Source organism: Cynoglossus semilaevis, chromosome 6, assembly GCF_000523025.1.
Source record: "Cynoglossus semilaevis isolate Cse_v1.0 chromosome 6, Cse_v1.0, whole genome shotgun sequence".
Taxonomy (NCBI): Eukaryota; Metazoa; Chordata; class Actinopteri; order Pleuronectiformes; family Cynoglossidae; genus Cynoglossus; species Cynoglossus semilaevis.
In genome coordinates, this window is record NC_024312.1 from 2,311,410 (window position 1) to 2,334,710 (window position 23,301).

Consider the following 23,301-nt stretch of genomic DNA (forward strand, 5'->3'; position numbering starts at 1 on the left):
TTAAAAGCCACGAGTCTACAGTTATAGGTTCTACCAGTCACTGTCCACAGTGTATGCACATCTGCCTAGATTAAAAACTGTCAACAGCAGCGGTGGAATTGATCCACTCAACATTGAGGACATTTTTTGCATTCCTGTCTGTTTCTGCTGCATTGGCAGAACATTATTTGGAGACCACTGCGTTGTCAATCTCCTTGGATATCCACTAGGAATCCCCCGTTGGTATGGAGTTTCTATCCTATCTTTATCCAAGAAAACAGCTTTTCATTTTGAGAGCATTATTTCTTCATTTCAGCATCCGATGTTGTAATTCTTTGCCTGAGAACCCTGCCCCCCCCCTCTCTGAACCAGCCCCTGTTCGCGTGCCAGCTTGTTCTGCTCCTGCTCAAAATGTTTGTCTGCCCTCAGATACTGTTGCTGCACAAATGTCTTGTGTTTGTTTTGCAGGCTTCCCAAATGGGACATCTGAGCAGATTCTAGAGGAAAATCATATTTGAAATAAATATAGTCACAGGACATTTATCGTGACCATCTGTGCATACGTTTTGGTTGGTTATTCATTTATTTTAATCAAGAACAAGTTTTTCTCTGATCATTATTGCAAATTTCTGTTTGTTTTTTCCTTTAATAAACCTTTATATGGTACATTTATCTCATTACGTATGTTAAAAACATTTATCAGTAATTGGGTTAAAGAAGAACTGCACTGTGATTCAGAAAAAAACACTTTCTGACTGCTTTAGATCCACATTCATGCCGTTTCAAATTAAAATCTAATTTAAAGAGTTGCCAGACATTTGTGCAGGCTTTCCCTTTTGATGTTGTGCTTTGATTAGATTTACGTGAGCTGCAACTATTTGAGTGAGTGGGGACATTTTTGTGGTAAAGCATAACTAAAGAGTTTTGCGAGTACGGGTGGATGAGGATGGAGAAGGAGGTCACCCTACTGTAACCTGTAGACGTTCCCATCTCCAGTCTGGAGCTACAGCTGTAGTCCTGCTGTTGATATCTGATGTCAATTAATTTGCAGTCCAGATTGTTGTGTTACACTGTGTGTGTGTGTCTGTCTGAGGCAGAGACTGATTTCACATGGCGTCGGCATCTGACGCTTGAGGCAGGTGAAGGAAGCAATTAAATCAGGGGATGACGTGGTGGTTACGTCCTGATGGCGTTTGTCCAGGCAGTGAGGCCGTGCACAGGAATGTATGATTGATTGATAACGGTCACAATTTTGTTGTCACACTCGCCAATTCTCAGGCCTCACATTTATTTACCTCAGTCCTTTGCAGGAAAACACCAGCATGCACATTGTGTAAACACACTTGCACACAGATATAAAGCCAGAGGTGCAGTTTCAGGAAGACGCAGTAACCCACATGCAGCTGTAGGTGCCCTTGTACACATACAATTAATTTAGATACACACTGTAATACACACAAGTTGGGGACGGACTCTTTGGCGGAACAAAACAGGAATTGAAAGCATTGCCATGCATCTCTGGCTGGTTTTATCAGATTAGATCAGCAGATAAATCCTCTGAAGTGACTCTGTCCCATAAAGACCGCTACACTTCCTGATGCCAGATAAAACAGCTCTGCATCTCCAACACCAGGTTTTCTTCCGGACTTTTTCTTTTTGCTCCATTACAGCATCACATATGACTTCATTGGGATGGAAGAAAAAAAAAACTCTTTCCTTTTCTTGGGTTTTCTATAATATTTGTTAAACACATTATGGTTCATTTTGTTGTTGTTAATTGACCATATATTAATTCCTCCACCTCCTGATGTTAGGAGCAGGGCTGACTGATTTGTTCTGTTTTGATAAAATAAAATAAGTTAACACCTGAAGACGTGCCATGGTGCTGAATTACACTGTCCTAATATTTCACTGGCTCAGATGAGGAACGTACGCTGCACCAAGATACTTTTTTGAGAGATATTTAAAAAACATTAACTTTGTTTATAGCATTTTTTTCAATTTAAATACGACACTGTGACATGAGTCTACCTCTCTCTCTAATGCAAAAATGTCTTTCAAGCCTCTTTTTTTTCAGCTTTTGGTGTGAAGCTGCACTTTTCTATAAATGTGTGATAGAGTATTTACCTCTGTGTGTTCTCATCAACAGATAATTGGACGGCGCTGATGGCCAGCTGCACGGCATCTGCCAGTGAAGACAAAATCTCTCACTGCATGGAGCTTCTGTTGTCCAGAAATGCTGATCCCAACGTGGCAAACAGGTGTGCGGGCTGTAGTGCAGACGGGTTTCATGCCAAGGTGTCCATGACATTCTTAATGTTGTTGAATGTGCTGTCACACCCATATCGGTGCAGACCACGTAGAGAGACTCCAGACCTGAATCAAACAGGGAGAAACAACAGAAGTGCTGGATCACATTTCCTTTGATGGTTCTCGTTATGTTTAGCTGCCATGTGGTAGAGTTATGCACCACAATGCTCCATACAGAGTATATTTGTGTGTTTTTTGTTTGGAATGTCCTGTTATGGCATTTGCATGTACAGACAAGTATCAGACGGACAAACAACCACACACACCGTGGGGGGTGGACAGAAACGTTTCACTCGTTTTTCTGCATTCTTTGTTTCAGCTTCATAAGGATCGTCGCTCCTAATGTGCAACAGGGTAAAAAACAGCCAGTATTTTAAAAGCTGTTTAAAGGACAGTCTGTTATCTTTCCTTCCACTAACACCACACCTGATAATCCACAGAGATGCTTCATATAAAGACATTCCAAAATATGACACCAACATTTTTTATATTGCTGGTACAGAAAGACAAATGACAGCAGGTAGATGTGTGTGTTACACACCTGTTGTTATTTTGACTCAAAATTATGAATTCTCCAAATGATCTAATTTACCCCAAAAGTTATAGTTTAAAGAGTGAGGCTGGTCTGACACGAGCCGAGCATCTCTTCTAAATATTAAGGTTGAGTTGCTTTTGTGATTATGGGATTATGGGATGTGCAGCTTTGTTCTAGAAAAGCTAAATGAGATGCTGTAAAGTTTCAGTAGTTATAACTAACGCTAACGATCCCATAACTGTAGGAACTTAGTTGTTGGTGGACTCAACTTATTTCTCCAAATTCCTTTCTTTTAGCACTCAATGATATTTCTTCAAATTCCTTTCTTTTAGCACTCAATGAACTTACTACGTTGAAGCACATCAACATGACTGATATGTGGCAGGGGAACATCAACATAAGGAGCTTTTTCCAAATGATCTACATCTGTTTTCTTTTCATAAACACACGTGACAGATGGAAGATTAAAATCTAACATTCACTTTAGTGATCGCATGTACAATCTGTTTTCTGTCTCCGGTGAGAAACATGGAAAATTCCTTCTCGTGGAAAAGAACGAAGGGGGGTATTTCTGTCACCATCTGTGGATTATTGTCGTGTCAAAGTGAGGATCTAGCCCCCTGTGGCTTTCTCATTTAGCTTTGATTCTCCGCTACTTTGTCACTTCCAGCACGCCATGACATGCACAGCACACGCTGACAGAAACCCACTGACGACACACATAGCTTTAGAAAATTGATTAGCAACTTCCCAGACAAAATATTTAAGGGAAGATAATGGGATGCAGGAGAAGAGGTGGGAAGGAGGATTCCAAAAGTTACCAACATTCCAAAAAACAAGGAACATGGCATTTGAGTGGGTGCAGAGAACAAACGTCTGGATATCAAACCATTGATGAAGATCAGCTGCTTGTTCTTCTGTCTGAGTGAAGACAAACTTTTCTACCTACAAATCTTGCAGAAGCACGATATGGGTCGTGTTTCTGGCTTGTGTTGACAGCCGTTTATTTATTTTTGGAATATTTTTAGTCTGTCCCTTCTTCAGGAGTTGCCACAACAGATAATCAACAAATGTGTTTTTCGTCGCACTTGTTTCAGCAAGTGCCTGTCTGACACAACCTTATATTTTGCAGCTCACGGTGGCTAGTTGTTGTTGATGTACAACTATGGGTTGAGTTTCATGAACAGCAGAACGTAAGACGAGCTCTTTACTCTAGTGGTTTTCAGCCATAAATCTTTTAACCGCAGCATTTAGATGATAAGCTGATATCACAAAAATCAGTCTATGTTTATAAATCTATTTACATTTGGTGGAACGGTAGATGTATCTATACTGAAGAGTTTTGTACGGTATATTCAGAACAAACAACATTGAACAAATTTGTGGTACATTGTGTGTAATCTTGCAAAATTGTCACGTTTAGTCATTTAGGTTCTTCCAAAACTCTACCGTTGGTACTGTCTGTTTGTCCCTCAGCCTCGTTACCGATTGTCTGCGTATTGATGAACTATCTGTGGGGAAATATTTCAGAACAGTTTGAAGGACAAAGGAATGAAACAACAAACTGTGAGTGACCTCGTTATCTCTGAACTTTTTAACTCCCAAGGGAAAAAACAGTAGCACAGAAAAGAGATAAAGAGATACAAGTGACAGCTCACAGTGTTTTCTTCTTTCTGAAAAGAGGAAGTGATTGAGGTGTAAGTGTTGCCATATGTGTAAAAACTGTCATACGTGTTAAAAATCATTTGCCGCTGAGTTCAGTTCACACAACAATTCTTTCAGTTTGTCAAAGAATTGTGTGGTTGTTTTTTTTTTACTGTTCATACGGTGTTCAAACTCTGCTGGAGTTTCACACAGATTCCATCAGGTGGCACTGATAAGATACAAAGGTTTATTGCCTGAAAGGTCAACAACTTCATGGTTGACTCACAGGATTAATGCAGTTGACCTCAATAAATCTCATCTCCCAGTGACAAAGTGAACACATGGCAGTAGTATAAGTGACATGTAGGATGTGAAAGTGAGATGATTAATTACATGATGACTTTTCCAATTCTTTGAAATGATGAGCTTTTCTTTTTAAATGTGCATCTATTGTTGATAGTGTTGATAAGACATGATATTCTGTGGTAGTGAAAACTTGCCAAGTGAGAGAAAGAGTAAGTTTAGGCCGGGGTCAGAAATTTGTTGAGACTTTGAGAAATGTTACTTTTGAAATTATTTGTTATATTTGAAAGTCACCTTGGCAGATGTAGGTAACTTTGGCTAAATTTACGTCGAAGTAGTTGGTATTTGGGGCACACAACCACACTGTCCTTAAAAATCTCTAGAAAAACCTATATTTTAATTTAAATAATTTTGTTCCAGAGTGGAGAATCTGCAGAGATTTGTGCTAATTGGTTCCTTTGTTCATCAAGTTGATCAGCTCTGTTGTAATTACAGTGTTTGAAATAAAGTTCAGTGACATTTTGAAGCAAAAGCCACGAACATGTCCACAAGGCCTTAACAATAGACCTGGCTACAGAAAGGGGGCGCTGCAGAGTAGTTGAAGTACTACCATATTAGAAGCAGCCTTATCCACTTCAGACTGATGTTGACCAAGCACACTGCTCACAGAAGCAGGACAAACAAATGGTAATTTGTTTTGGTCGAGTTCTGTCGCAATGCTTCACTGCACATGTCTGTAGAAAAAAATAAAAATAAAAGTAAGCAATAAGACAAAGGCTCAGATCCTAAACATCTGGAAAGAAACCCTAACAGTCTGGAGAGAGAACCATGTCCTGAGAGAGTAAATGGTCCGCTGCACAGACAGAAAAAACCATGGCTGTTGACTGTAGAAAATCAGGACTCCATGATAGGATCAAGTCTTTTGTTTCTCTCTCTAGTTTAAATATAGTATTTTTTTAGTCTTGGCCTTAAAAAAAAATTTCATTAAAACTAAAGCCCACAGTTAAACTAAAAAATGTAGGATGTGATTATTCCCATCAAATGTCCTATATTGAAATGAAATCTAATTATATGTGCATTCATTAGGTGCAGGTCTAGAAGGACAGTCATGTGGTATTTGCTGCCCTCTTGTGGCCTTGGCGTACGTCTGTGATAACTTTTTGTGTCTGGAAATCATGTTTTGCCCCAACATTTCCTCCACATTCTCGTATTCTTTCTACCAACAGAACACAAATGACGTGCCTGATGCTGGCAGCCAGGGAAGGATACAGTAAGATCATCAACCTGCTGCTCTCCCACGGAGCTGACGTCGACCTCCAGGAGGAGAACGGACACACGGTCTCTGCCATAGATCTGGGTTTGGGTTTATAGTAATGATAATGATTTAATGTATAAAATAGTAGACAGAATAATTTCCCTTAATTAGCCGTGTGTACGTGATGTGTGTTTTTGTCACTAATAACAAAACAAAAAGTTAATAAAGCTACTGTGTTCTTATCCGTCAGGCTTTGTCTATAGCAGTGAGGTACGGTAAAGAAAATGCAGTCCTGAAGCTGCTGCAGCTGGGAGCCAACACATCCATAAAGAACAACGCTGGCAAAACCCCCGCTGACCTGGCAGTGACCTTCAAACATGCCCAAGTGCCCAGATAAAATTTTTTACCTACCCACTTCACTTTAATGACACCTTTTAGAACCTGCGTTAATTTTTAAGTTTGATACTAAAAGTACCAGTAATTTCTTTAGCTTTAGTCTCAGCACTTTGGCACAAAGAACCTTATGTTATTGTGGAGATTTATGTTACATTATATTCTTCAGTGATGAAACAAAAGAACACAAATCTGGAAAAACTGTCTCTTCACAGATCGCCAAGATATTGGACTCTTCTTCCAACATTTCTCTCATGCAATCCTCCAGCACCATGGAGGAGAATCTCTCAGAGTTCTTACAAACCAACTCAGGTTCTCCATCCTCCAAAGAGAGGTACGGTTCTTATCTGTTATTTATAAACACAATAACATCTCCTACATCCATCTCACTCTGCTGCTCCGCGCTCCTCTGCTGCCTGTTTACTCGATGCATGCTTTCCTTTTTGTGAACTGATGTCTGTCCAGCAGGTGTTGTTGAACCGTGTTCAAGCAGACATAAACAATAACAAACCCTCTGCATGAATGTTTAGTCCGTCCTGACACAGAAGAAGACAATTCTCATCAGTCAGAATCATTGTCTCTGAGCATGTCTGGCCCCGGGAATTACAACCTGTATGGCTGTAAACACTGTTGTCAGACTCACATTGGTCCAACGCGGCTGATTAGAGTTTCATTCATCAAGTTTTTGGAACTAAATAACGCGTTTCTTTTTAGTGTCACCAGGCTTGACGGAATTGACGTTTTTCTGCACGGACTTGATCTTGGTTTTCTCTCTGACATCCTCAAGGTGATTACTGTTTATCTGCTAAAGTGTATGTTTAATACACCAGACATGGGACATTATGCACTGAGCATTTTAAAGTTCATGATTTTTGTTACTTAGACAGGGGTTACAGCCACATTTTGGGTGATGTGTCACGGTGGTGATTTGTTTACATATTTTACTCAGTATTTAATGGACTTACTTGGCTCACATGCAGCTTAGGAGAAGTCCAGGTTTTTGTGCCCATCAGATATAGCGCTGCAGTTTGTCGTTGTGAGGCACAGCCCGCAGCAGGTACATCTGTTTCAGGTGTTGGGGTTCAGTACATGCTGCTGAGTGACGTTTCTGCCATGCACAGGAAAATGACATCACCTGGGCCGACCTGTTGACCATGGAGAAGGAAGACCTGGAGAAGGTAGAGGATGATGATGGTAACATCTGGGTGACCTCTGAAATGACCCTGAAAAGGATGAGAATATGCAGCTTATAGCAGAGATAAAACATTTTGAAGTACCATTACCTTTTGTCTGATCTTTACGTGGTGTGAATATATTTCAGATTGGAATCACAGTCCCTGAACATCAACACAAGCTGATGAATGCTGTGCAACAGATGCAGCTGAACAAAATAGACATGGGCACAATCATCCTGCAGGCCCGCACTGTTGAGTAAGTAGAACCACATTATCTTCAACGCTTCCACAGGAACACAACGTTAACTCCTCAGTGTCCTCACCAAACTGTCAAAGGAAATAAAACAACTTTTTGTACATTTAAACGGACCAGTGGTCACAGCACATGGTTATATAAACGTCATGGTAGGAGTGGATGATTCACAAACACTCTGAAACTAAGTTGACCGTAGTGGTAAAAATTTAAACACTTGTCAGACACACACCGTACAGCTCTGCTTCTATTTAGTCCTCCTCCATCTCCATGCGATGCTCCGTTTGTCCTCCTCCTTTGAAGGTCATCCATCACCTTGATGAGCACCTCACTGTCCTGTCTCCATGTCCCGTTCCCCATCTGTGCAGCCAAGACCTGAGTCAGTGCCTAATAGTATAAGTGCAGCTGTAATGATTTGTAAGGTGAGAGGCGATGGGACGTTGCACTGAGCGAAGGAGAGACCGTGGTCTGGGCTAAACAGAGTCGTCCCATCGCACCCCATCACTTCATTAAATCCTCCACAGAGCTGGGCTCACCAGCTCCACTGGCATTCACCTGCCAGATGAGAGGCAGTCCCACTGAGAGCAGGAGGAAGGTTAAGTCACCGCCGTTCAGTTCACAGTTCACTGAAACTAACTTTAAATTTGTCAAATATTTGATCCAAAATCTTTCTCAAGATCTCAGTCACTTCTAGATATGTTTGTTTTGTTCTGTTCTGGATTAGTGGTCAAGTAATTCAAACTCTTCTACTGATGGACAGAGGTGGCAGTAATGTGCCAGAAATACAGTATATATTCCAAGGCACAAAACAATGTCGTTTCCACAACCGTTTTTTATGAATCATATAATAAAATTGTTTTTATTTTTATTAAAATCCTCAGGTGTTCTGGGTCTCTGCAGGCCTGTGTGTGTACTGTGTTAGCTGAAGGTTTACAACATGCTTCCACTAAACAGCATTAAAAAAAAAAAAGAACGTTTTCACATTTTGCAATTCCTTAACAGTCTTCCCACCAGAGGCCCATCATCACTCTCTGCTGCCTAGATAAACTAACAGCAGGGAGACGGGAGGTGAGGGTGCAGCGCAGGGCGACTGACAGTGTTTACACGCCTCTCTGACAGAGTGTGAGGAGGACTGGGACGGCTGGCTGTCCAGTCCCCTCACCCAAGGAAATGTACCATTAAGATAAGAGCTATCAATATCCCAGCAGAGCCAGGGACGGAGGGACAGAGAAGCTGATGGATATAAATAACTAATTATTTAAGGTGGATGTTTTCAGGGAGGGATGACAGTGCAGTCAGTCAGAGGGGGGGTGAGGTGGGGGAGGGGGGGTGAGGGAGGGGGCTTGACCACCTGCTCAGTTATGTGATTGGTGTGGTGGTGCTCCACAGATAATGCATGGAGAATGTTAAAGCAAAATTTGGTTCAGACTATTAATCTGTCTGCCCTGTCTGTTGTGCTGGGCATCTCCACACTGCCCCCTGCCTTTTAGGGCCCACATGACTTCAGCACTGATTGATCGATAGTCTAGTTTGTCTTGAGTGGAAAAAAAACGTTAGTTTCCCTAAATACAAATATAGACTTTGATGAAGTACATCCAGCTAGTGCTGGGTTTGGTTTCAACATAATAAATCTCTCACTGTCGTTTGCTTCGTTGTTCCATCTTCCAACAGAAACACAGAGCTGCTAGATTTCCTGATTAGCATTCATCAGCAGACGTGCATTCTGACCCAGGCAATTCACGACCTTACCAAACGCTTCCCTAAAAGAGCTTCTCAGGTACTCTCTGACCAGCAGGTTCTCCACGTGTCTCTCTCTGACATGGACTGTTGTTTCCATAATGTTCTTACACCGTTCACTGCTGTTGAACAGCTGGTGTTTTCACTGGACCCAGACCAAGAAGCCCAGGCCTTGTGCAACAAGCTGGAGGTCCAGGCTAAAGACCTGCAGAAGGAAGTGGCCAACCTCCGCTGTCTGCTGTATCAGGTCAACACACAGACCCAAATACACACCTGGGTACATTATTCCAGGAATTAGATGGTTTTTAATGAAGATCATATTCATCTGTAACTGAAAACGGGGTTAAAGTTTGTGTGTGTTATTAATCGTGTCATTTACAGGGTTGAAGTCGAACGAAGGGGTGAGGAAAAGAATATCAGTGTTCTCTCAGTGACTGAGGTGTGTGTGTGTGTGAGTGTGTGTGTGAGTGTAGGATGTTCTGTAGGGATTGTGACAAGCTCCAACAGGTATGTGCACGAGTGCTCACATGTGTGTGTGTGAGAGAGCGTGTGCATGTTTGCATTTGTATTCCGAGAGGAGAGAGAGTCATTCCTGACAGGACAGAATCCTCACAGCCCATAAGTCAGCACCACTGTGACATGAAGCTGTCAGCACACAGACAACAAGGCGGAGGGATGAGGGGACAGATGGGTGGATGAGGGTGGGTGCAGAGGACAGCAAGTGCAGGGTTGGTCGGGGGGGCGGGGGGGGTTGATTGGTAGAGGCGGGGTGAGGAGGTGAGGAAAAGAGGTGTGTTAGCTGTGGACGGGTGTGTGTGTGTGTGTGTGTGTGTGGGTTCAGGTTTGTTTTGATGACCACTGAGGACATTAGGAAGCACCACTTCTCCTGTCCTGACAGGAGTAACCACTCAGACCTGATCTGTGTCTGCTGGAGCTGCTGGAGCTGCTGGGTTAATGTACAGAGAAACATTTACACGGCCACTGTTTTTAATGAAGACAGATTTATATTTCTACACGGCAGATCAACTTTGTTCAATTTCTCATCTGCTAAACTGACACCACGGAGTACAATCAAATGAAAATCAAATGAAAATCAAATGAAAATGTATATTTCCTCCCCCTCTATTCTTTCTTCAAACTGATTTAATAGTGAAACCACATCTACAGTATTCATATCCTGGTTAAACATGGTCTAAAGTATATTGAAGATTATTATTATTAATTTGTAGTAATTTGTAATATTTGGACCCAGGTGTATAATTGGTTCTAACGATGCTACTGTACTTCACTATGACTTTCAAAAGAGAAACCACAAATTAATCAAAATGTCACTTTTTTGCCCCAGTTTGTCCAATTCTGGGTATAATTTGTTCTAAAATGCCAACATGCATATTTCTGCAGTTCAGTTTTCCACCAAACATGATCTGAGCCTCGTTTCCTCTGATCGTGACCCCGTCATAATCCACACTGGATTAAATTACAGTAACTACTACAACAAACCTCCAGTCGTTCTGTCGTCAAGTGTGGTTGAAGAAGTCACTGACACCTGGTCAGCAGAACAACGTTACCCCCCGGTGCTGGGAATCATCCTGAGACACGGAAGTCTGCTGTCACCCAAAACATGTCTGTAAGAGTGGGAACAAGAGGAAAGAGAGTTTAGACAACCATGAAGGGCGTAAATCCCTCACTCCCCCAGAGCCAGGAACCTGCTGGACTACTCTGCTTCTGTCTTCAGTGTGTGATGTTTAGCTGGACCTGGAGGAGACAGAGTTTAAAGAACAAAAAGAGAGGGGGGGGCAGGGGGGGGGGGGGGGCTTGTAAGTTAGAAATATGACTTTCATCAAATGAGTTCCTGGCAGTGTAGCTGTTCCTGGGTCAGACCATCATCTCTCCTCTGATTTTCTTTCTCTCTTCTTTTTCCTTCTCAGATGGAAAAGGCTGAAGGCTGCTGTAACGTTCCTAAAATCCACATCAAGAAGAAGCAGCAGTGGTCCCTGAGCAGAGTGGCCCTCAGTGTGGCTGGAGCCACCTCTCTGGTGTTTCTCTACAAAGCTTTTTCTGCTCGTGCTTCTGTGTTCATGTAGATGGACGACAGTGGACAGTGGACAGTGGACAGTGGACCTCAGGATGTTGTTTATGTTAAACTAACAGTTCATATGTTTTTTTCTCCGTTATTTTTGAAGCCTTTACGTTAAAGTGTTAAAGTTTGAGAAACATATTTTTGTACGTTTCATCTAAAGATTGAGTTTTAGTTCTTTAAAAAAATTTGTGCAAAATGACAAGGGTGGAGTGTGATTTTTTTTTTCCTATGAAATAAACTTAACTTTAAAGGCAGTTTAATTAGTGACCTCCAAATTAAGTTGTTGTTTTTGTTTTTTTTACAACCCTTTCAGCAGTGGTTTAGTTTTTATTTAGATCTTTTTCATTCACCTGATTCTAATAATAATAATATTTTGAACTTTATTGATCCCACACTTGGGGAGTTGTTAATGAAGAGACTCATCTTTTTAATATTACAGTAACGTAAGTGATTCTTTTTTTTTTACACATATGTAGATTACTTACAAACAGAACTGTTTTTGACAACGGTGTGGACTGAGTGTCTGTGACCTGGTTCCAGATGGACCAGTCCCAGAGACGAGTGACTGTTTCTACATGATCTGCTCAGCTGGAGGTAAAGTCCACTCACGTATATCACTGTGCTTCAAAGTTCGTTTCTTATGTTTCACAGACTTAATACCTTGGAAACGAAGGCCTCGAGCAGATGGATTCATGACTGGAGTCATACGACGTGCGGTGACTGCAGTGTGGAGGCCTAATGTGATTTGGTGAAGCTGGAAACAAATGACTCCAATTAAAGTGGATTTATATCTGGGACTTATCACAACCTGCGCTGCAGCAGAAACACAGAGTCCTGTTCAATGGACTGAGAACTAAATCCAAATCTCCCTGTTGTTTTATGCTTCTCTTCCACGGGGATCACGGGAAAAATCCAATTTGCCCATTAATCTCATCTGCTCAGGTCGGCCGAGGCCCAGATACACTGAGACCAGATCAAAGATGGAGGAAACAGCCTGTGACAGAGCTACACGTCCCCCCCCACTGACCTGAAGAATGGACTGCCACAGATAATCCAATTGAAACGGACACGTCATCTTAAGGTGCTGCAGTGGGAGAATCTCTACGTCGTTATAAGGACAGAAGCTTCGTTAACGTTGGTTTGGTGTCAATACGTCAGCTTCTAGGGATCAGAAACATTTGGCTCCGAACGACGCGTCAGCACAGCATCAAGATCACACACGAGATAAAGGTTCTTCAAGGGCGAGGAGAGGACAGTTAAAAGACAAACTGTTTGGACACATTACCTTCAGAGAATAATGGTCACCAGAACAACCAGGGACACATCAGCATGTAGACTATACTGGAGCCTCAAACGTTTGGTTAACAGTTGATTATTTCTGTCAATGGAACAGATGGTGCTGGTACATCTGGCCATGGACCAAATAATAGTTTAAGAGGTTTAATATATACACTAAATTATAATGCCTTTGAATGCATATTTTAAAGTGTGCCTGAATTCTGACCAAAAACTATACGTACACCAACACTATTTAAATGAAAAATATTATTATTTTTATGCGTGTCTGAGGATCCAAAACATCTTTACAACTTCCAAAACTCCCTACATTTGTCTCATTCATCGTCTCTTTTATCAGTTTCCAGAGAAGAGTTTTGGAATATAATCTTCAGATGGACCAAAGAATTCTGGGAAGTTTTGATGAGTCACCTTTAAAGTCTTTAATAAAAACTTAAAGGACTTGTAAAAAAAAAAAAAAAAGCCAACACCGCCGTGGCTAAAAAAGCTAGCACTGCCGTGGCTCCAGGGGTGAGGCTGATGGGTGGAGGCTGATGGGTGGAGGCTGATGGGTGGAGGCTGAGTCCTCCTACAGCTGCCTCCGTCCTTGAACGCGTCGTTGTTGGAGCTGCGCTCTGGACGCGGGCCAGAGTCTGGTCTGGTGTCAAACCAGCCTGAACAGATACTCTCAGACATCTCATTCCTGAGACGGGGCTCTGCCCACCCCTTGTGTAAAAAAGCAATTTAAAGCTGACAGGACATCGTCTGCCTCTCTGCTCCGAGAATCTGCCCGGACTCTCACTCTCACCGCGCGGTGTCCGTCAGCGGAGCCATGGCTTCCGTTATCCACAGACCCGCGTCCACTAACGGGCTGCAGATACATCAGTCCGTGCACATTTGATTTTTTTTTTTTTTTTTAACCGAAACGCGTCACCTGTTGCCTTCCTGTCATGTTTTCTGTTTTTCTCTGACTTCGTGGAAATGCACCGTCCAGATTCATAAAGGACCAACGACGGGTTAATATGAACTTATCGCCAAGTGGAATATGTTTTTATCTTTCTGTAGCTTTCTGCTGGCTGATGGCCGAGGTCGACGCGTCCTGGTGGTGAGTAGTAATCTGTATGTCATCAGTTATTTAGAACAAGAATCCAGGTCCTGTGGTTTCTGCTTCTCATCCTCAACGTGGAAATCATCTCATTTATTATATTATTATTAAAATACGACCTGCACAGATGATGTCATAGACAAATGTGTAATGACAAGGATTGAAATATATTTTTAAATTGGTTTTAAATTATTATTTCTGGCAGTGTATCAGTGTAAATATCTTCATTTTTCTGACCAGTCTGTGACCGTGACACTTTTTCTTGAACTCAAAAACTTCTCTAAAATTAAAAAAAATAATAATAATGATACTAATAATAATAAGATTAATACGGTGCAGCTGAAATCAATGAAAAATATTTTTAACATTGAAATCAAAAATTTAAAGTCAAGTAAAACATTGATGGTTTCATTTTTTTAAACAAAAACTTAAAAAAAAAACCCAATATATTTTACATATGAATGTAACAAAATGTGAAGAGGAGAAAAATATAACATTTCAGTTTCATTCCTCCAACGACCCTCAGCTCAGCTCACCGTCACGTCCACGTGTCCTTCTGCTCTGCAGGTACATGGGCACCCTGGGCTCACAGGTGATGTGCGACAACATCCCTGGTCTGGTCAACAAGCAGCGGCAGCTGTGCCGCCAACATCCTCAGGTGATGCAGGCCATCGGTGCCGGGATGAAGGACTGGATCACAGAGTGCCAGCATCAGTTCCACAGCCACCGCTGGAACTGCAACACCATGACCAGGGACCACAACCTGTTTGGACGCCTGCTGCTACGCAGTGAGTGGAGGGAAGGTCGTCGGGGGGGGGGGGGGGGGGGGCGAAGAGGTTCTCTCTGGTCCTGAAAACAAAAACAAAAAATATGATAGAAATTAAAAAAATCAGAGAAAGAAAAAACCCTCATGTTGTGACAAAAGTGAAAAGTACACGTAGACTTTTGTATTTATCGTATCTGTCCTTTTCTTGGCTGCAAGGACACATGGGAAATATAGCAGTACTGTATGATAATATAGCATTAGTATATATTTAAACCTGAGACTATAATAATTTAAGATATATTTCAACTTTCAACACATTTCAGCCTTAGTAAATGACAAATGCAGTTCATGTTATTTTGTACTGATGATTTATTTCATTTATCTCTAGAACATTTGAGTTGATTTATTTGACTGAGTTGCTGCTGCAGAGTGTTCTGTCATCTTCAGTTCCATATGGAGTTTTTCAGGCTGACCTCAGGTCAGAGCCTGGTGTCAGTTCACTGTAGAACACTGAACTATCACTAATGACTGAACTGACTGAGGTGAAGTGTCTGTAGGTGCTGTCAGGTGCCTGCTCCACTGATCCACTGATCGTCGGCTACTGTATATGTTGGTTTGTGTTTCCAGGTCATTGTTTGCTGTTGGGGGGGTGGAGGGTTAGGGTTACAGAACACCAATCTGTTTACAACCACAAACATGTTCAACCACATGCCTGAAAAAATGCTGACAAATCCAAACAATCAGCTTCTCTTTTTTTTTTTTTTTAAAGTGCGGTCAATTTACCGCGAGACAGAATCTTTCTGAGAAACAAAACGTTCCCTCTCAGATACTATGTTTCTCTCTCTCTCTCAGGTTGGATCACATTCCACACCCAGTCTCACTTTACAGTTGTACATTTATCATGTCGGTTTCTCCGTCAGTCTCTCTCTGTGCTGGGGGGCGTTGGTGTTAGACAGTGTTCAGTTACAGAGACCTTCACGGGTTTCTGGGTTGAAGTGAGTCAGAATTACACTTTCACAAATTCTGATCACTTTGGAGGCAAGAGCAGCATTTGTCTCTCCATCTGTCTGTCTGTCTGTCTGTCTGTCTGTCTGTCTCTCTGTCTGTCTCTCTGTCTGTCTGTCTCTCTGTCTGTCCGTCTGTCTCACCTGTGTCTGTGGGACTTTGTTTCAGTTGATGTTGCTGGAACATCTCGGTGAAGATCAGCTTTGGTTTCCGTCAGTGTGACTCCCAGGCTTCAGCTACCGTCTCTCACAGAGATAATGACTCTGCTCTCAGCTCATGTAGAGGAAAATAGAGGCAGAAACATTGACTCTCTCTAAGTAGGAGCTAATCCCTCCACTTTGAAGACGGTCGTTGGTGTTTTAGCAGTGTTTATTCTGGCTCTCATGAAGACGTGATGTATGGACCGTCCTGAGGACAGGAGGAGACGCACACGTGCAGCCACTGCTTTATGGACAGTCGTCCACGCTGACAGTGACAGATGTGGTGTCTCCACAGATTGGTGGTGTCACAGTGTGCCGGTGTCTCAGCAGCTAAAAGAACTCAGAAAAAGACCTGTTATAACAAGTCGTAGTTTTTTTAGGTTTTTTTTTTTTTATTGAACCCAGCGGCCTGATGTTCCTCTCCCATGCCCTGAGATTTAACCTGCGAGGCGGATCCTTTGACTTATTCCGTTTCATGTTGGGGCCTCTAATCAGCCGTGTGGTATTCAGACCTCCCACCCAGGCCCGGCCGTGTCACACAACATTATCACGGCACATGGAGGCGCAGTCTGAAGCTCCTTATTGTCAACGTCAGGAGGCTAATTTCAGCCCATTACACAGAGCTCCTCTGGTCTTTGTCCCTCATTAGTCTCGTTAGCCTGGGGCGACTCAGTATCAGTCGTTTCTCCCTGAAACATCGGTATCAGAACAAACTATTTGGACACTTTAGATTTAATGGGGACACATTTTTGAAGTGTTCAAACCCAGTTCTATTTACTGTTATAATTTCAAAATCATAAAATTCTTTATATTATATTATTATTATATACATATATATAAGTATATGTACACATACATTTATAGTAGTAAAATATTGCTTTGTAATTGTAATTTCTAACTAATTACTTCAGTATCGTTAACAAGTAGCTAAAGAATATTCTGTCTTTTTTTGTATTTCACATTATTTTTTTAGGCATAAATTTAAACTCACTCTCAGCTGAATCTGTGGTCTGTATTTCACTGTTTTTTATTAGGCATAAATTTAAACATGAAGAAACTCACTCTCAGCTGAATCTGTGGTCCTGGTTCTGGTCCTGGTTCTGGTTCTGGTCCTGGTATGACTCTCAGGTCACCTTGATTGCCCTCATCGTCACAGACTGAGTGGTTTGATGTTGGCTTTGAACCACTGACTTTGTGGTTTCAGTGGTTTCTCAAAGACAAACTGTGGAAAATCAGACAAAAAGATGAGAAATGAGTCAAGATGTGTCTCTGAAAAAAAATGATGATTCTTTATCGTTCCTTCAGTCACTGTGTGTCACGGCTTTGTTGTCCAGTGTTTTCTCTCTCTCTCACACACACACACACACACACACCCAGCCTTTGATCTCAGATCTCGCCTGTGTTTCATGGAGGACAGAGATAAGGCACCTGTCAGGCTCCGCTGGGGAATCTGATGTTTATCCATCCTGCAGGGAAGAAGATTCTTTTTTATTTTTTATTTTTTTAGATTTCTGAACCTGCATGAAGTAAAAACCTTCAGCAGACGACGACAAACACAGACCATAGAGGTAGTCGTGAAGATTAGTGCCATCAGCTGGTCAGGTTGATAACAGGCTCGGAGATGAAAGTTTGTCTAATTGTTCATTTCCCACCTTTGTGTTGAACGTCAACGCCACGGCCACTTGTTGATCTTTTTGTTTTGTTTGTTTCCACCACAGGCAGCAGAGAGGTGGCCTTCGTCTACGCCGTCTCCTCGGCGGGTGTGGTGTACACGCTGGCACGAGCCTGCAGCCAGGGGGAGCTGGACTCCTGCTCCTGCGACCCCAGTAAGAAGGGCTCGTCGCGGGACTCCAGGGGCAGCTTCGCCTGGGGCGGCTGCAGCGACCACGTGGAGCACGCCATGCGTTTCAGCCAGACGTTCGTAGACGCCAAGGAGAGGAAGGAGAGAGACGCACGAGCACTGATGAACCTGCACAACAACAGAGCTGGGAGGAAGGTCAGTCTGAACGTCAGGGTCGTTCACCATGACCGTCCGTCTGTCCGTCCGTCCTAAAAGTCTTGACTGAGTATGTTGTGAAATAACGTTTTCAAATTCTCTGAACACATTTGGAGTTTGGTCTGTTTTTGGTTTGTTTGTATTTGATGAGAGCGACTGGACGCTGTTCTTACACTCCGTCTGATTGGCTCCTGCAGGCAGTGAAGCGCTTCATGAACCTGGAGTGTAAATGTCACGGGGTCAGTGGGTCGTGCAGCGTCCGCACCTGCTGGTTGGCCATGGCCGACTTCAGACGCACCGGCGACCACCTGAGGAAACGCTACAACGCAGCGGTGCAGGTGGCGGTCAACCAGTACGGCACCGGGTTCACGGCCGCACACGCTCACTTCAAACGGCCCAGCAAGAACGACCTGGTGTACCTGGAGGACTCACCGGACTACTGCATCAGAGACCACGAGTCAGGTAGGACCTGAACACACACACACACACACAGGTTTTGAAGGAGTTGTTTGACTGATTTGACTTCAGGTTGTTGGACAGTTTTGAGTTGAGTTTCAGACTGAGCTGCTGACGTCAGACCTCACAGATGTTTTGATCTGCTGAGAGTTGACAGGACGACAACTTTTACACTCAGTTTATGTTTGAATTTCATTCATCAATTATTGACTGACTGAATAAAACAAGGTTAGAGAGAGAGAGAGAGACAAAGTAAAAGTCTTCATAGCAGGGAGAGAAAAAAAACATGTGACAGAAGATAAAAAGTGTGTGTGTGTGTGTGAGTGTGTGTGTGTGTGTGTGTGTGTGCCTGCCAGGCAGCAGATGATCCGTAGCGATCAGGTGTCGACCAGTTTAAGAGCCATTACACAGTTCTGTAGCTGAAACCTTAGAGCAGCACACATCATAATAAATCACCTCATTGGACACACACACACACACACACACACACAGTCCTTAGGGCACCATTGGCTAAAGAAGGCAAACTGAAGGGGGCGCTAGAGTCATACAACACGTTCATCTTGGAGTTTCTTATTGATCCCCAGACAGTCACATTCATTAACCTTTAATAAGAGCGACGGCCTGACTGACCAATCAGTGATGGACTGTTCCACCACGTCTGAAGTTCCAGATCATTCTGTCAGGAACAGGACAGCGTTGAACCAAAGACTTCTCTTTGATTGGTTCTTCCCTGATACGATCACAGCTCTGTGACCTCTTGACCTCTGGGTCTGAGGGCCCGGCTCCCCAGTAGACCTGGAGGTTTTATGACGTGTGTACATGTAAGCAGAGTGAGGTCACACACCCCCCCCGTCCCCCCCCTCCAGTCTCAGGGGTGTCCGTCGGCCCCTCGGTGCCTCTTTAAAGTGTGAAATCCATTTCCGTGGCCCCAGTGAGGCTCAGGTGCTAAAGTCGTCTATCAGCTCCGCCTCCTCTTAATTTAATGAGACACCACCGCGAAGCCAGGGAGAGAGAGAGAGCGAGGAAGACTCTGGCCGTGATGTCACCCCGAGCAGCGCAGCGTACCGTGGATGACGGGCGGGCACGCCGCCAGAGAGGGGTGGGGCTTCAGGTCATGCCCAGACATATTACCTGGTGGGGGAACAGACACACACACACACACACACACACACACACAGTGTAAACAGGAGCAAATTCCAGACCAGTGTTTGAGATAGAACTTGAAGTCATGCTTCATATTTTAGACCTTTATTTATATAAGGGAAGTCACACACACACACACACACACACACACACACACACTCAGCTGACAGTAGAAATGTTTGATTAGTAAATAAGTGTCAAACCTGTGGATGAAAGTGGAGGTTTTGTGGTTTGACTTCTGTTGTTTATAAATAAACGTTTCAGATTCAGGTTTAATCTGTGAGATTAGTCTGAAGAACGTGTCTGTGCAAGGAAAGAACCAGATAATCCAGAGACAGAGACTGAAGGTCAACAGGACTGACTGACAGACTGACAGACTGACTGACAGACCACCAAGGTCACAGACTGACTGACTGACAGACCACCAAGGTCAGAGACAGACTGACTGGTTGTCTTTAAAGGTCTGTATTTCTGGAGCTCCAGGTGTCGAGGTGTCGCGGTGGCGTGTGTGTGTGAGCAGTTTGACCTTCATTTCTTCTTCTTCTTCGTCTCTGACTTCAGGCTCAGTTTTATCCACGGGTCATTAAATTACTGGACTGCGTTTGGCGTCACATGACCCTGTCCTCTCAAGCTCTTCTCGTCAGATAAGGACGGCCACACCTGCAGCTGTGACTGACGACCTGAGCTGACCTCCTGACCTCCTGACCTCCTGACCTCCTGACCTACCTGCTCAGTGTTAGTAGATGTGAGAATCCAGGGGGCGCCATCTGCCTCTGAACCAGAACTTTTCACAGCATCTGTGGTAAAGACCGACAGAAGGTCAGGCTTCAGCAACTCAGAATTAAAATAAGAAGAAGTTTTCAACCAACGACCAACGACCAACGACCAACGACCAACGTCAGAATAACAATCCTAAAAAAAGGGTTTGTTTAAAAACTAATGAAGGAGGTTTGTTAACTCTGTTGACGAGGAAACAAAAAAAACCTTCTGTCTGGACGTCTGCACACTGAAGATGAGTCTGACTGAGACTGTACCACCAGTGTGTGTGTGTGTGTGTGCGTGTGTGTGTGTGTGCGTGGTCTTCTGTAAATGAAGAGCTGATGAAGAGTGTGTGCGACAGGCTGACGGCTCCTCTCATCAATCTCTCATCTCTCCATCGTCTCAGCGTTCATCATCTTACCCGGCCATCGCCTCCCGTCTCATCTTCAAGTGCGCTGCCAGTTCTCTGCTGCGCTGCCATTGGCTCCACACAGCCAATGAAAACCACTCCAATTGGACCAACGCTGGCTCAAATTCTGCCGAGTCACATTCCTGAGTCCAGACTCCGTCGAGGCTCCGTTATCAAAAAATGTCCAAGTAGAACGTTTGGAAATCCTGGCTCCAGACTGTTTGACCTTTTTGGAGGGTCAACATCTGGTCCACAGACAGGACGACGGCAGTGGACAACTGACTGACAAGGACAAGGGAACAAACAGATCTAGAACATGAAGGAGATGAAGGTCAGAAGGTCAGGAGGAGAACAGGAGTGAGGGGAGTGGGAGGTAAAGGAGAGCTGTGAGAGACCTGTGGTGGATGAAGATGCTGAGATCTTCACTGGGATGACCTGTGGTGGTCTTCACTGGGAGAGACCAGGACGGACAGGGTCAGGAACGGGGTCAGAGAGGACAGGTGGAGACAGAGCAGGGTTTGAATGTGAAAGTGTTGGTCAAAACAAAACATCAAAATAGGACTGAGCAACACTGAAGGTTCCTTCAAAACCCACTGATCCACTGACCCACGTTTTCACCACAACAAGCAGTTCACCAGTTCACCAGTTCACCAGTCACCAGTTCACCAGTTCACCCGTCACCAGTTCACCCATCACCAGTTCACCAGTGTCACCAGTTAACCAGTTCACCCGTCACCTAACCCAACATTCTTACCAACAACTGTCACGTTTCTCAATGTATTGACCAGGTAAACCAGGACTTCTGTGATTCCTGTGACGTCGTGTCTTTCTGTCTCTGACCGTCCAGGGTCCGTGGGCACAGGCGGACGTCTCTGTAACCGTACGTCCCGTGGGGTGGACGGCTGTGAGGTGATGTGCTGCGGCCGGGGCTACGACACGTCTCGGGTCAGCCAGACCACCAAGTGCGAGTGCAAGTTCCACTGGTGCTGCGCGGTGCACTGCCGTGACTGCCACCAGCAGGTGGACGTGTACACCTGTAAAGGTCAGAGGTGACATCACACTCGACCACTCACACCTGTGAGAACACACATGGTTTTGATGAATGTGTAGATCCTGTATAAGAAACGGACGACACCCAATAATATTTGACTGTGAAATTCTTTGTCCCTCGTCGTCAGACTCTACAAACTGCTGCTCCTGAACGGCTGTTTCTGCAGCACTGACACAAACAGATTAACAGTCAGTGCATGTTTTAGTGCTTCACGTTAACAACCAGGACGACCGCCCCCCCCCGTTCTCTCTCTTTATCCCAAAAATAAACGGGGAAATAGCACCAGCAGGTGGCAGTACTGCTAAAAGTGAAGCTGCCTGGTGTGGTGAGCTGTAGACTGACACCACTGTAGACTACTGAAGTGGGAGACCGTCTCCTTCTCCAGACAGTCTACACTGGATGCTGCCTTTCAGTGGTCGTTTCTCAGTCACTTTTCTTCATGTTCCTCCAGGAAACAGAAGCAGTAGAATCTGATCTCCAGGCTCAGATTTCCTTGAAGAGTGGACGGTCGAGTGGAAACAGCCCTGAGGAGTGAGACGCTGAAACGATAGCTGACGTTATATAATCTCTGATTATGGTGTCACGTCTGTGTGCAGGCTCTGAACCACATGAAGGCTGTCGTCCTCTGATGTCCTCACAACAAAACCTGTGGTTTGGAGGATTTCTCTTTAGTGGAAACTTTTCAGATCTACAAGAATCACCTTCAAGTTCCTAAGAAATGAATCAGAACGTTGTTAACCAGACAGATTTTCTGGGGACATATTTATTACATCGTTAAGTTTTAGAGGAGGATTAAACCTGAACACTTTCTGCTCGGCTTCTTTGCTGTTTGATCAGATAGATTTCTGTGTAAATATGTAGTTGTGTAAATCAAAATGAGATTATTGTTGCCTCTGCTGTTCATTTCTTCATGTGGTGTGAGCTGCACAAAGGTATTTTTACTGAGGTTTTACTGCAGTAAAAGGAGAAATACAAAATACTGCAGTGTGAAAACGAATCAGGTGAAAGATCTAATCTAGTCCATCATTTAATCCCAACTCTGCTGTAATGAATAATCCCATCGTGACCTTTGACTGTGTTCTAGTCCTGTGTTCGTGCTCAAAATGTCATGACCAGTGCAGCGCAACAGGGACTGGTGTCTGTACTAACTGTTCCACATACCTCTGTTCACTTCAGTCACTTTAAAGAGTGGTTCCGACTCGGGCCGACCTGAGCTCCGACGACGGAGGAACTGACGCGGAGCCTCATGAACTCCTGTTTAACCCTTTCCTTCCACAGGAAATCTTCTCAGTCTGGATGAAACCATTTTAATCTTGACTGAACATTAAAAGAGGTTGAACTTCTGTGAAGACGTCACTGACTTTCAGCCTTGGCATAAATTTAACAAACATTTTAAAACGGGGCCCAAACGGTGCTCTGTGCCACGCCCCAGACCGCCCACCGCGACCCCCACTCCGCTACCCCCCCGCACC

The 23,301-nt window shown here is 43.7% G+C and overlaps 2 protein-coding genes across 10 annotated transcripts in view; both read left to right on the forward strand.

The window, feature by feature from the left end:
• The window catches only part of asz1 (ankyrin repeat, SAM and basic leucine zipper domain containing 1), a 14,650-nt gene extending 2,700 nt beyond the window's left edge, over window positions 1-11,950 (forward strand). For 2 of the 8 annotated variants that reach the window (XM_017033360.2, XM_008311175.3), the window contains exons 4-13: window positions 2,129-2,240; window positions 5,998-6,109; window positions 6,277-6,411; window positions 6,635-6,753; window positions 7,134-7,206; window positions 7,541-7,597; window positions 7,741-7,850; window positions 9,519-9,624; window positions 9,718-9,831; window positions 11,513-11,950. In XM_017033360.2, the coding sequence (XP_016888849.1) occupies window positions 2,129-2,240; window positions 5,998-6,109; window positions 6,277-6,411; window positions 6,635-6,753; window positions 7,134-7,206; window positions 7,541-7,597; window positions 7,741-7,850; window positions 9,519-9,624; window positions 9,718-9,831; window positions 11,513-11,668 (1,094 nt within the window). In that variant the 3' untranslated portion in view covers window positions 11,669-11,950. Of the gene's footprint in view, window positions 1-2,128; window positions 2,241-5,997; window positions 6,110-6,276; window positions 6,412-6,634; window positions 6,754-7,133; window positions 7,207-7,540; window positions 7,598-7,740; window positions 7,851-9,518; window positions 9,625-9,717; window positions 9,986-11,512 lie in introns of all 8 variants that reach the window. The other 6 variants (XM_017033362.2, XM_017033363.2, XM_008311177.3 and 3 more) reach the window with 5 other exon arrangements.
• Window positions 11,951-13,459: 1,509 nt separating this feature from the next.
• On the forward strand, window positions 13,460-22,809 carry wnt2 (wingless-type MMTV integration site family member 2). 2 transcript variants are annotated; one of them, XM_008311180.3, is made up of 6 exons: window positions 13,460-14,044; window positions 14,612-14,832; window positions 17,734-18,011; window positions 18,209-18,473; window positions 21,626-21,820; window positions 22,281-22,809. In XM_008311180.3, exons 1-6 carry the CDS (start codon window positions 13,962-13,964, stop codon window positions 22,301-22,303), a joined length of 1,065 nt encoding a protein of 354 aa, XP_008309402.1. In that variant the 5' UTR covers window positions 13,460-13,961; the 3' UTR covers window positions 22,304-22,809. The 2 variants fall into 2 exon arrangements, with proteins under 2 accessions (XP_008309402.1, XP_024912252.1); XM_025056484.1 differs by lacking the exon at window positions 13,460-14,044 and having other exon boundaries at window positions 14,390-14,832.
• The last annotated feature ends 492 nt before the right edge of the window (window positions 22,810-23,301 follow it).

Coding starts and splice junctions, on each gene's coding strand:
- wnt2 (XM_025056484.1), top strand. CDS start 14,502: ATGAATGTAACAAAATGTGAAGAGGAGAAAAATATAACATTTCAGTTT. Junction 14,833..17,733: donor TGGACGCCTGCTGCTACGCA/GTGAGTGGAGGG, acceptor TTTCCACCACAG/GCAGCAGAGAGGTGGCCTTC. Junction 18,012..18,208: donor ACAACAGAGCTGGGAGGAAG/GTCAGTCTGAAC, acceptor TGGCTCCTGCAG/GCAGTGAAGCGCTTCATGAA.